General features: G+C 28.9%; 1 protein-coding gene and 1 long non-coding RNA gene across 2 annotated transcripts; both read right to left on the reverse strand.

Annotated features, from left to right (window-relative positions):
- Positions 1 to 10,823: 10,823 nt before the first annotated feature.
- On the reverse strand, positions 10,824 to 11,338 carry LOC135799591 (uncharacterized). The gene is made up of 3 exons (XR_010550032.1): positions 11,227 to 11,338; positions 10,942 to 11,155; positions 10,824 to 10,883 (listed from the first exon to the last, which is right to left on the reverse strand). It is a non-coding gene; the product is annotated as an uncharacterized lncRNA (long non-coding RNA).
- Positions 11,339 to 12,527: 1,189 nt separating this feature from the next.
- Positions 12,528 to 13,820, reverse strand: LOC135798601 (gamma-glutamyl hydrolase-like). The gene is made up of 2 exons (XM_065311471.1): positions 13,429 to 13,820; positions 12,528 to 13,302 (listed from the first exon to the last, which is right to left on the reverse strand). Exons 1-2 carry the CDS (start codon positions 13,707 to 13,709, stop codon positions 12,558 to 12,560), a joined length of 1,026 nt encoding a protein of 341 aa, XP_065167543.1. The 5' UTR covers positions 13,710 to 13,820; the 3' UTR covers positions 12,528 to 12,557.
- Positions 13,821 to 14,289: the final 469 nt, after the last annotated feature.

The raw sequence follows: 14,289 nt of genomic DNA on the forward strand, positions 1-14,289 counted from the left end.
CACAATGTGCAACATGCTTAATTAAGTACGCTGCAAGAGTCCATTGCTTCCTGCTTTGAATGACACAATAGTTTATGTCTAGTTCCTCATCCAACACGTTGTAATCTTCAATAAGCTTCACATTAATGAAATCATTAAATTCAGAGAAGGTATAACCAGACTCAAGACGTTCTACGGCAATCGCGGTGTTTTTGTTTTCTTTTAAATATGTTTGAAGTTTTTCAGGAGGTACTGTTTCGAAAACTTTACCCAATTGCTTAAAATTCGTCTAAAAATAAAATATTATGTTCGGTAATTAATTATACATTTTATCATTTTGTTACATCCATGAATCCTTTGTAATCGACGTCTCCTCCAATCGTTTTCATATTTTTGTTTAATAAATCTGATACTGTTTTCATATCTTTTTCATATCTATTAAACAAAAAATTTGTATTACCTAATTATTTATTTTTGAAATATTGACTTACATTGGTTTAATAATTAAACTAGAATAAGCGCTGGTATAAAATAAACTTAGCCACATTGTTCCAAAAAATAGCAAAGCATAAAATAATTTGCTTTTGATTTTAACTGATTGTTGGATGAATATTGCATAAATCATTATTAATGTTGTCGACATATTTTTATGTTTATTTCTGAAATAATCGATATTTTTTTTTTTTTTATTAATAGAAAGATTTTTTGATTACTTTATGCTAAAAATGTGTATTATCCCGAATGAAACAAAGTAGAATGCAATGTAGCATAACCAAACTATTGTATTAAACGGTGTAATTACATAAGCCAGCCCATAAATTAACCTTAAATATATTAAATTTACAATTATTAAAAAACAATTCTTACAAAATTTTACTTAGGTTTTGGTTTTATAAAATGCATTCGGTTTCCAACAGTACGAGTTAAAACTTGACCATAAATATAATCATTTGTTTTAGCGTAAATTGCCCCTAAAAACATTTAAGAACAATTACTTACATTCTAATGAAAAGATTGTATACTATTATTAATAATTACCTAAACAAATATCGGCTTTTTTGTTGCTATACTATACCGCATACCTGTCCCATTTGTTATATCATCACACATGGCCATAACGGCCTACTTCTTCAAGAATTTGATAATCAACGTGGTATTTTTAAAGAATGTCAGCATAAATTGCAATTCTCCGCCACGCATTGTTTCTGAAACATTTTTTTAAATTAATGCAAATACGTGTATGATTACTAAAGTACGAGCATATTTACTTAGATTAGTATATGGTTCAATATGATGAGTGGATAACACAATCCTTTTATTTTTAATACATCTGTACTTGAATAAAATTGAAACTTTTCAATTAACAAAGAGATATTAAATCCATTGCACAAACTTGTGATATAAATTTGGTTATTGTCGTTTTCTTTCCACGTAGCAAAATTATTTCTGTAAATTTTATAACAGGAATTTTCTTTTACCAGTAATAAAACATCGTGTATCTGTTCAAAAATCGGATGATTAAAAATATCTTTATAATTCTGGGAATTATCAGTTATTAATAAATATCTTCGTTTGGTATAATCCCAGTTATGAATGTTATTAAGTTTATTTTCAAAACTTTCAATAAAGTTTATTAGTTTATTTGGTGTTCCTGAAAGAATTATTCCATTGCAATAAATATGATTTAAAATATTAACATGTTTATAATTGGTTATTAAGATCTTTGGAATAACATCAACATTGGTTTGATGAACAATCACGCAATGAAAATGACTAAAATACCGAAGCAGTAATAATTTAATAAGCAGTTCCATTTTCAATTTGTCTACTTGAATCCGTCCACAGATCTATTTATTATAAGTTATTTATGAATATTATTTATGATAGAAGAACAAAAAGCTTTTAACACTTAATAAATCTAATCTAAAATCTACATAATTAAAAACATTATTGTTATTTTAATGTACATGTTTTATTCATAAAAAAACAAAAATCAACGTTTTTACAAAAATAACACACAAATCGTTTTCTTTTATGATATACAACTTCAATTAGAAAAACTACAAAAGACAAAATTAAACACACCGTTAAAACTCGAAGACTACCCATTATAAATGGAAATTTTGTGCCTTGAGTAAGTCTACTCGTATGGTCCAATCGATTTTCATTCGTAGTTGAAGACTATATAGTTCATTTCTCGTTGAGCCTTAAAAATATTATAAAAATAGAAATATAATACTTATAATCACAAAAATCAAAATAGGCAACCCAACGATCAACTCAAATTATTGCATACCTCTTCCAACCAATAAGTAACCAGACCAGTCTCAGTTGTTCTTTGAAGATGATCATTAATCAAAGGCGCTAAAGTTGTTTGTTTCCGCGCCTGCATTCCATAAAACTCTAAACTGATAGATTCCTGCATCACTTGGAAATGTTCCAACATTTCAACAGTAACATAATCATTATAATCTACAAACGAATATCCTGAATCCAGATGATCAATAACAACGATTGTATTTTTTTGATTTCTATTAATATAAGAAAAAAAATCTTCAGGATCAACCAATCGAAACTATTTTCCTAACTCCAAAGATTTTTTCTGAAAGAATTTCATCAATTATGCAACATTTATTAATACATTACCTGTAAGTACTTCGATAATATCTTTATAATCACTGTCTGCACTTATGATTTTAATATTATTTGCTTTGATTACATCAGCACTGTTTTTCAAATGATTATTATATCTAAAAAATATTATTTAATAAACTCGTATAATATTGCACTGAAACATGCAATCATTGATTTATTTTTTACATCGGTTTGATGATGAGACTGGAAAACGTGCTGGAATAGTAAATGCAAAGCACCATCGATCCGAATATTAAAACAATAATAATTTGTTTGTAGCTTTCGTCGGTTGTTGTATCAGTATTCGAAATATGACTAAAAATACTTTGGAGACATCCACCTTTGCATTCAGTGCTTTCTTTTCCCTGTAAACAAGAAATTACTCATCTATAACGAACTTGTTTACAATGAAATAGATATTGCTGACGTACTTTCTGCGTTTTAAATATGTAATGATGACTATAAACAAATAAAATGCGATGCAAACAATCCATACTGTTGTTGTGAACGGTATTATTACATATTTTGCATCGGATATTGGTCTATAAAAAGATAATTTGCATACAAAGCATATTTATTTTTATATTTATTAATACTCAGGATGTGGCACTAAAAATTGAACGTTGCATCTTAAGGTACTGTCTAGGATCTGTCCATTGATGCGATCAGCGAGTTTTGGCAACATTGAACCTTTAAAATTTAAAATTTACAAAAAAAAATTAAAATTTTTGTTGAAATTTCTAAAATTGTCTAAAATATTATGTTTTTTACCAAATGCAACATCAGCTTTTCCAGTAGCAATACTAAATCGCATCCCAGTGCCATTTGTCAAGCTGTAAACTGTTCCCCATCGTTCTGGTTCTACATGCAGATGACAAATCATGTTATAAACTTGACAAAACGATAATATCACTGATAATTCCCCACCATGACGTGTAACTACAATTTTATTTAAAAACTTGTTAAATATCACATTTTATTAAATTTTATTAATTTATTTACTTAAATTTGTGTATGGTTCAAGATGATGCAAAGAAACAATTAAAGTCCTTCCTTTTAAAGCACTTTTTGTTGAATTTAAATGTATTTTTGGATTATTTTCACTAATATTTGAATAACACAGTGTTTTTAAAAGATTATGATTGTTATGATGTATACTCCAATTGGAATAATTATTGTCGTAAAATTTACAACAATTATTCACGTTTACAATCAGTAGAACATCAAACAAATGCTCAAAAACTGGATTATTAAATATTTCCACATCATTATCATCATCATCACCATCTGATAGTAATAAATATTTTCTTCTAGTATAATCAAATTGGTGTATTACACGAATTTGGTCTTCAATATTATGTACTATCTCAATCAAACGATTTGAAGTCCCATTGATAATAAAACCAAGACAATGCGTTGATTTTAATATAAACGTGTGATTTTCATCGATGGTTATTATTGGCACTGAAGGAGCATTTACAATATCATAATTTACGTTCAAGATGCAATTAAAATAACTGAAGTATTGTATGAGTATTGACTGTGCACAATAATTGCTCATTTTGTGTTCCAGTATGCGAATTCACTTTATATTCCATCAAACCGAGCGCATTTTTAATATTGATGTATTTTGTATGTTTGAATGATAATCTGTTTTTACTCTGCAGCGTTAAAACTATTTCGTTGTTACTTTCATGACGGCGTTTAAACGCGCTTTAACGATGTATTGTGATGTTGTTGGGTGCGACACTAAAATGTGCTTTTATTTTGTGCTTTTTTTTATTATAAACACTTACTAATAATAACCCGATTGACTTGTTGGTCACGTTGTGTTCTGGTATCGGCAGTAAATTTAAATTATCCTAATTATATTGTAAATAAAAAATATTTACAAGTATTAAGTATTTAAGAGAAAACTGCACGTTGCGGTCAAATGCATGAACTGTATAAGTAAGCGACTAAAGTAAAGAATGAATCTTTTAATTATTGATTATCGAATGCTGAAAAACAAAGATTTCTTGAAGGGTTCTAATGTATATTATTACAGCTGTCATATCAGTGATTACATAGTCTGGTATAATAAAATATATTCTCATTACGGATGTTATAAATGCGCTTGTATGTATGTTTGTTTATTGGTGACTTTTTCAAGCAAATTCTACTGAACCAATTTTGATAAATTTTTGTAGAACAATATTTTAGATCATGGAAAGAAAAATAGACTTGTTTAGGTCGCAAAAATATAGTTTTTAATGTGTAAAATTTGAATAATATGTATCATTAGTATAAAATACAATGAATTTTATTTATTAATAATTATTTTAACTTCCTGTATTAAGCAAATATTATGTTTTTATTCTATGAATAAAATATACAATAGACTATTTATGAACGATTTAAATATTTAATTGTTCACTGATTAGATCGGTTCTCTTGTATCGCTCGTGAAAGAATTGTAACAATGCCAATAAACACCCAATCGAAAGTATTAAAAACGCCCCAGATACGTGCTTTCGCTGTAATTGGATAAATTGTACCGGCTCATGATTAAAGCGATTCAGATACATGTGCTTTTTGTTGTCCATGTTTCTAAAAGACTATTAAGTATAATTATTTTCATGTGTATATACATTTATTTTTATTTTTACTTCTGCTTGCCAGTAGTAATCTAAACCAGCTTCCTTTAATAGTAAAATGTGTTTATCTAGCAAAGGAATTAGGACCGAATGTTTAACTCCAAGGATTGTACATGATTCATACGATAAGTCTTCTTCTAAGAGAACGAATTGTTCTAATCTTTCTTGGTAGAGAATGGCGTTAAATTCAGATAATGCAAAACCTAAAAATTATGCAATATTAATATAATAATAGTATAAATATAGATAAATGAGTGGTTTGTACCTAAATCTAAATGATCTATTGCTAAAGCTAACTGAGTGGTCGTTTGAATTACATTTTCAAATTCTGCTGGTCTGATTCCATTAAACTTAGCAAATATTCCACCATAAAATTTCTAAAATATTAAATTTAATCAATTATTTAAGCATATCTTGATCACTAACTTCGTCAAGTGAATATATATAATCATCTGTTACTCCAAATATTTGTACGTCGCTGTTATTTAAATCACGTCCGGTTTTTATAGCACTATTGTACCTAAAACATTGTTAGCAGATAAAACATTTTGTATTAAAATTCAATATAATACATACATTGGTTTAGTCATTATGCTTGCAAGAACACTATTAAAAGCTGCCATTAATAAGGGAATAACAAAACGCTAAAACACCCAAAAGAAAAACCAAAATCGTAGGTTCATATTTTGTTGTAAAAAGAACACCATACAGTTCAAATAAAAAATTGCCCAAACGTTTTTTCTTTTGTATCTGTAATAAAAATTACTTATTTTTATTAACTGAAGAATTTTAATGTTTAACTTACTGTTTTGTAAAACATATTTGTCAAAGCATATAGTAATACAAGTAAAAGTGTTGCTAATAGCATGCACCATGGACCTGCTTGAAAAGGTTTTAATGGGACATCGATCCCTGCTGATAATTAGAGGTTTAGGAACTTAAGAAAAGTTAGAGCATTTCGAAGTGTTTATACATTGAAAATTCAGTGGAAGCACGTCGGTGTACCATTTGATAATAACAACCTAAAAATATGTATGTATAGTAAAATTTATTTTATGGAATAAGAGTAATTTATATTACCAATTCCAAAATCAACTTGTCCACTAACAATAATCCTATTACCAGTTCCAATTGAAGTTATTATATAATGTACTTGGAAGTACCGTTTAGTTTGGAACTATTTTTGAGTAAAATTATATTTATCTACAAGGGAATTCATAATGAACCATTCTGCACCATTGTTTTATCTAAAAGTCAAATGTTATTTATTTTTCTATAATTATAATTAATTATTTAATAGTTTTACCAAAATTTACGTATGGCAAATATGTGAAATGTATGTAGGAATTTTTCAGCTCTCGTTGCAATAAATTTTCAAATTTTTGTGGATACAAGTCCAATTTATTAACATCTGCATCCTTACGCGTACTTCCCCAAGATGCACTGTTTTTCTGAGGTACGTGGTTCCGGTGTATTGATGGTATATAAAATCAAACAATCGTTTTTGGACACAATTAGTAACACGTTAATAATTTTATTAAACTTACTTCTGTCTCAAAATATTCTTCAACATTTTACATTCTTATGTTAGATTAATAAATATCTCAGCACGATGAATCTGTAAACGGTTGAATATCTTAAATTATATTCAATAATTTCACCATCTTTAAGAAGATTTTCTCAATTATTAGGAATCCATTACATTTGATACTTTTAATATTTCAAAGAAAGTATTGTTATTATATAGTTTATTTAATGTCACAATTGAAAGAGCTTTTAAGTTGATATCAACATTTCCAAAATAATACCAACACGAATTGTTTTCGAAGTACTTTAGGGCAATAATAGTGATTGTAGACATCACAAGAGGTGACATGGTCGTATTTCACTGCTGTCGAATGTTATTTGGACACTGATTTATATATCAAAATCTAGTTCCTTGAATGCTGGCCAATTTTGTATTCAATCATCATTTTAGAAGACGTCAAATGATGTCAAATATAAATATATTATTTAACAAAATAGTTATGAACTACTTAGATATTTCTGAGTGAAATATATTACTGTTCTTGAATTTAGGACAAGTTAAGTATCTTCTGCATCCATTGCCGCATTTTTTGTATGATGATGACTTTATTTAATATTTTTGCTTTGTGTTACTTTTTCAAATTGTTTCACACCGGAAAAAGACATATGTGGTATTGAAACATAAATAATGCATCATAAAATAAGTACTAACACGCACAAAGCAAACATTGACGCAAATATAGCTAGTATCAATAATTTGTTTACTATTGATATCGGTTCTTGTAGTACCATTTCGGAATTTGACCCGAAACACGTTTTCTGTATGAATTTACTTTAATCTTGTTAATATTAAGCAATTTGTTACTTGATTATGTCAGATAACTAAATCTGCCAACGTTGTTAACGAAATTATTATATGCAATCACAACTATTTAATTTGGTAATTGTTTTAAGACAAACAATAAAGAAACATAAATATTTGAGTGACAAAAAAGTTACTTGAATTCAATTTTAATTATTTCAGTATATTCTTCAAGATATTTTGTTGAACTATATTATTTATATTCGGAAAGGAATGGAAGAAAATAAGACTTTAGTATTAATTCACTTAGGAAGTATTTTTCATACAGGCGTTTATTGATTTGTTTTTATTTTCTTTCGAAATGATGATGACACTGTAATAGGTTTTGAAAGAGTCAAAAAAACATTACTTGCCACCGTCATCAACCTTAGCATTTATTTATTTATTTTGCTTTTAAATATTCAAACAACAATGTTTTATTTAAGTGACTTACAATGTGAACATTTTTTTATGACAAACACACAAAAATAAATTGTAACACCCCACGTTAAAGAATTAAAATAAATAGTTTTTATATAGTTTCTAATATAAATATATTCTCCCAGTTTAACCTTTTGCCCATGTATAAGATACTTCATTCACGGGCATTATCTATGGGGCGGAGCTTGCGCTGCTGCTGCTAGTGTCCACGCCACGCCATTTAAATGACATAAATGAATTTGAAAAACAAAAGTTCACATACAAAAACCTCAATGTGGAAATAAATTTGACCTGGTGCATTTTCAACCTTCCCATTTATGCTTGGAATTAATATATAACATGAGAATAGAATATGCAAACTTAAAAATCTGAAAATATCTTTTTACATTAACTAGTATTATCAAATTATTGTGATACATACACCGAGTACATGCTCATTTGAAAAATCGCCATAATCTCCAAGCTGCATTGCAATACCAGTTCTTGTATACATGTTCATAAACATTAAGAAACGCACGCTAGACTTATCTCCGTTCCATGGACAAGCGTAAAAAGTAGCATGTCTAATTTTTTCTCCCTACAACAGATATATAATTTTAAACAATACATAATATTATATTGAGATTAGCTTACAATTGCATGTAGTTTTTTCCCAATTTCTCCAAAGAAAAACGTAAGAAATACGTATCCAAAAATGTAGCAAGCAGCAAGAAAATTAAACTTCTAAAAATATTATGTTTAGTAAATTATATGTTCCTAAATCTTTAATTATTACAATCATTTCAGCTATCAAAAGTAACGCCAATTGCATTCCGGTTATTAATAATAACATTAACAAAGGCCATTTCAGAATTTTGGCAAAAGTGTTCCAAATCCTAAAAAAACAATAATGTACCATTATTTTTCTTAATTTATACACTACAGCAATGGTTACTTGATTAAATACAAATGCTGTTTGTGAGCCACAAGCAGTTTTCGACAACGTGCTGTTTTGCTTGTAATGTGCTTAACTTCCATCAATGTTTCATTTAGAACATCGGATAATGTCTCTAAATATATCACTATAAAAAATATTACTACCGCAACGGAGCATACTCCTATTGATATGTAAACAAGAATTGCAAATAGCAAACAATTGTATAGAGGACGATAAAAACCGGCTAAATCATTAGTAAAATAATACTGAAACATATAAATAAATCTTTAACACATCAGAATATTTTAAGAGTATAAGAGTATATTCTTACACTTGGAACAAGTAAACCACAAGAACCATAGTGTTGCTCTGTGGCATCACAAAATTGAATTTCGACGTTGCAAAACTGTGTAAATACCGCAAGTAAAATGTACACAATCAAAACTTTTTCCATTTTATTCACTCTTTCCAAGTGCTGCATGCACACTGCGTGTTGTAGATTTAGGGGCGGATTGACTCTTATCATGTGAATAATTGAAAGTAATATGTATAAATTGAATTGCATTGAACACAATACACATATTGCTACCATCCCTGATAGTGAAAGTGATATAACAAAGGAATTGTCTACAATGCTTGCTCCTTCTTGATACTGCTTGACTAGATAGCCAAGACCACCGCATATTACTATAAATGTAGTTAACCAGAATACCATTCGAAATAAAACATTTTTCAGAGTGTTTTCTTCAAATAAATAATAATTTTTAAGTATTTTGAAACAGAGTACTAACGAATAAATATCAACATTCTTCATTTTGTTGTTAACCTCTCGTACAACCATTGTCTTTTCAATTTTGAAAACAGTAGTGTAGGATTGAACAATGATATTGAAAAAAATATTATAAGTCAAGGGTAATTACTATTCTAAAATATTTATTTCTAAAAAAATAATTTATCATCAATCGATTAGTGGGCCTATAATTTCTTTTACATTATTATCTCCTGTAGCGTTCATAAAAAAATTGCAGCAATCCTAAAATATAACCAAATATTAGAATTGTAAAAGCACCAGACACATGTTTTTGCTCTAATTGGTTAAATTGTGCCACCACACTTTTGAACCGATCTAGATATAAGTGTTTCTTATAATCCAGGTTTCTAAAAGACTACAAACATAATTATTACTAAATTTAGTAATAAATATTTAGTAATAAATATTTACCTCTGCTTGCCAGTAATAATCCAAACCAGTTTCCTTTAACCTTGCCACGTGTGTGTCCAACAAAGGCATTAGAACAGAATGTTTAACACCAATCATTGTGCAAGACTCAAAAGACAAATCTTCTTCTAATAATACAAATTCTTCCAACCGTTCTAAATTTAGAACATCGCTGTATTCAGATAAGGAGAATCCTAAATCTAAATGATCAATTGCCAAAGCTAAATATTTTGTTCTTTTTAGGATATTGTCGAAAGCATTCGGCGTTACATTCTTGAACTTTGAAATTATCTTACCATACGCATTCTATAATGTTATTTTAATTATATAATTATATTTCTATTAATAAATAAAAAGTATACTGACTTCATTAAGAACACTAACGTAGGAATTAGACAATCCTAATATTTGCACATCGCTGGCAGCTAAATCATGTCCTGTTTGAATATATTTGGCGTAACTGGAATATTAATATTGCATTATCTATTATAATAAATATAATTATAAATAAATACTAACATTGGTTTTGTCATGATGCTGGATAGTACACTATTATAGAAAATTGTCATTAACATCGCATAGTAAAAACACAAAACTCCAAAAAAGCGAATTCGTAAATTCATATTTTGCGATAGCAAAACACCATAGATTTCAAATAAAAATCGTCCAAATAAAAAATGACCTTTATATCTAAAACCAAGAATTAACAATAATTAAATGAAAAGTATTTGAAATTTTAAAAATTTACCGTTTATAAAATTTATTTGCAACTGTATAACAAGCAGCAAGAATGAAAAGCGTTGTAATCATCATGAACCATGGACCAAATTGAAAAGGTTTCAAAGGCACATCAATTCCCGCTGATAATTGAGGTTTAGGCACAAGAAAAGTCAGAGCATTTCGCATTGTCCCCGTTGAAAAGTCTAGTAAAACGCGGCGTGGTAACATTTGATAAAAACAACCTAAAATTTAATCAAAATTCTCGTGTAAATAAATTCTCAATAAAAAATTTACAAAAATTTGTGTTTATTACCAACTCCAAAATCTGCTTCTTCTCCCACAACCAATCCTACCATCCCAGTACCACTAAAATTATTAAAAAGTGTTCCCCATTTATCATTTGTTGGAATAAGTTTTTTTGTAAAATTATATTTATCTACAAATGAATTAACCATCGACCATTCTGCGCCACTATCTTTATCTACAACAAAAAGGGGATAATTGGCTATTATTTTATTATTTATTTATAATTTTTACCTAAATTAACATAAGGTAAATAAGTAAATGATGTAATTCTTAGTTCACGACCCAATAAATTATGAAATTTATTTGTGTACAACTCAATTGTATTAATATCTGTACCATTACAAACTGCAAGATTGACTAAATTCTGAGATAAGATTTCCTGTGTGTATTGATGTGTGAAAACTCAAGCAATCATTGTTTTGTAATAACTAACAAAACATTAACAAGACTGCGAAACACATTTGCATTAAAATACTCATCAACATTAACATCTCCATCTTCAACTAATAAATATTCACGTTTATTAAACCTGAAAACTTTCAGATATCGTAAATTATATTCAATCCTTATTGACAACTTTAACCACATCTTCCCCAGTAATTAAAACCCTTCACATTTTATTCTATCCATGATTTTAATCGTTATATTATTAAATGGTTTCGTTAATTTTACAATTGACGTCGATTGTATATTGATATCATCATTTCAAGTGATATAAACACGTATGATTGCTGAAATACTTCAGGGCAATCACGAGAGAAGTGAGGCATGGAGCAACACAAAAGGTGACATTGTCGCATTTACTGTTGTGGTGTTATTTCCGCTGATTTATATTTCGTGTATCAAAACACAACTACAATGTATCCAACATTAGAGTAACTGGGGAATACTGCACAATTTTGTATTCAATCATCATTTTACAAATCGTCAAACGATGTCACAAATAAATATAGATATTTTAAACACTTAATTCGATATTATTTAATGTTATTGACAGTAAATACTTGTCAATTCACATCACAAGCAATTTGCAATTATGAAAAGTGTTTTTTATGACACAATTTTTTAATGTAGAAATAAATACGTGAAATTAACACTTATTTGACTTATGAATATAGGGACAACGTAACGCAAACAGAGATTAAACCTTGTATTTAACATTTGTTGGGAATAAAGATATGATCAACAAACAAAAATGTTATTTATAGTAATAGCCTTATAATACAGACTAGTAAAATATTCTTATTTTTTGTTTTATCAATAAATAACTAATTATAAAGTAAATATCTTGTAAGATAGAAGTTTTATTTTGTTTAAGGTTATAATACAATCAGTTAATCAATCTTTACTGCTAAATATGTAAACTTGTTCATAGATACTGCCTAAAATTCCAATATATCTCGGTGCGTATTTATAAATTAAATCTTTTGCCAATTCTTTTTCAAAGTTATGTCCGTTTTTTCTGCATTCATCAACAAAGAAATCCGCGAAATAACTCGACGTTTTGATGGCGTTGCTTGTGTGTAATGTAGTCGGTGCTCTTTCGAACTCAAACAGATTCTTCTCAGGATGAAACTGAACACCGTAAAACGGTAAGCTCTTATGTTCATATGAACTGATAAATTCTAAACCATCACGATCCACATTAGTAGAAAGTACTTTCCATTCATCTGTTAAGTTGTATCTCGTGAAATTTGCTTCTGTAAAGCAAAAGCCATGGCTATTTACTGTAACGTTTTCAGTTTTGAGAATGTTGATTATTTCTTTCGGAGCAGTAGAAAATAAGCGACTTGACTTGTAATCTGGTTTAAAGTTGAGAGGTAGGGAAATCTTTTTACTGTAGCAATGTGCGCGTAATTCTTCGCCGTTCAAGGCAACATATGGAATTAATTCCATTCCTAAGCATGTACCCCAAATCGGATAAAAATCACCGGCTTTGTTAAGGGCAAGTGCTGCGTCGTAGAGGTGTTGCCCTGCTTCAGCATAACCCTTTGTTTCGTTGAACCAAACTCCACCACCGGGTAATAACAAGCCGTTTGTTTTGTTTATTATGTTATAATAATAGTCTTTATCATGTCCAATCCTAAAAAAGATAATCATAGATAATTAGATTAAAAAATTGGACAAATTTAGCTGAATTATAAAGTAATTACATAGTTATTATTAGTATTATTATTAAATGATTGTTAATTTGTTAATACAGACGTACATAATGGGTAGAACACGCCCGCCGGAACTTTCCACGAATTTCACGTAAGAAGCAGCAATAAAACTGTGCACATCTTCATTTGGAAAGAACTTGTTGATTGAATAGGATTCCTGCGCCAAAATTCCAATGATTGGGCGCTCATTTCTAGCTGTAATCTCGGCTAAACTTGAACCTAAAACTAAACTAACACAATATAACAATTGCACCCACGCGGACATGTTGACCACTGAAGTGTCGCTTTTCAACTGATTGTAATTGCCAGATAATAAATTACCGCACATCAACACGCTTTGTTCGTAGCCATCCAATTCATGTTGAGTGTATTGATAACGATTAGAGTTTATTTTTCATGCGCACTTGACTTGTTATGTGATATGCAGAGAATTGTTTAATACTTACACTCTAATCCACATATTTATAATTATTTCTAATGCCAATCATTTTTTACATTTGTGTAGCAGTTTTTGCGCCCTCAAACGCTCCGCAAACTTTCAGTAAACATGATTAGACAGGCGGTTATCTGCGTTCGCTTACATTATCTAAAACTTTCCGTCTTTATTTCTATTATCAACAATACCAACCATATTCAGTAACATGCATACCAAGTTTATTTACATTATCACTGCATTCACACCATTCATTTAAATTATCTGTTTAAAACAGAATTTGTCGCTTTCTCTTTTTGACATGAAAGTCCAAGTAGAATAATATTTGACGTGGCAGACAATTGAAACTGTATTTGCTTTTATTGTATGGAACTTGTTGATTAAAAATTCTGAAGTTTGGTTTAAAATTTCAAATTTGTTGATTTTAAGAAGTAACTATAGGCAACCAGTTATACATGCTTTGACACTGCGTTTG

The sequence above is a fragment of the Atheta coriaria genome, unplaced genomic scaffold (genome assembly GCF_025399875.1).
Source record: "Atheta coriaria isolate IRGN ID8LTWV9N9 unplaced genomic scaffold, Caltech_Dcor_3.1 hic_scaffold_9_pilon, whole genome shotgun sequence".
In the NCBI taxonomy this organism is placed as follows: domain Eukaryota; kingdom Metazoa; phylum Arthropoda; class Insecta; order Coleoptera; family Staphylinidae; genus Dalotia; species Dalotia coriaria.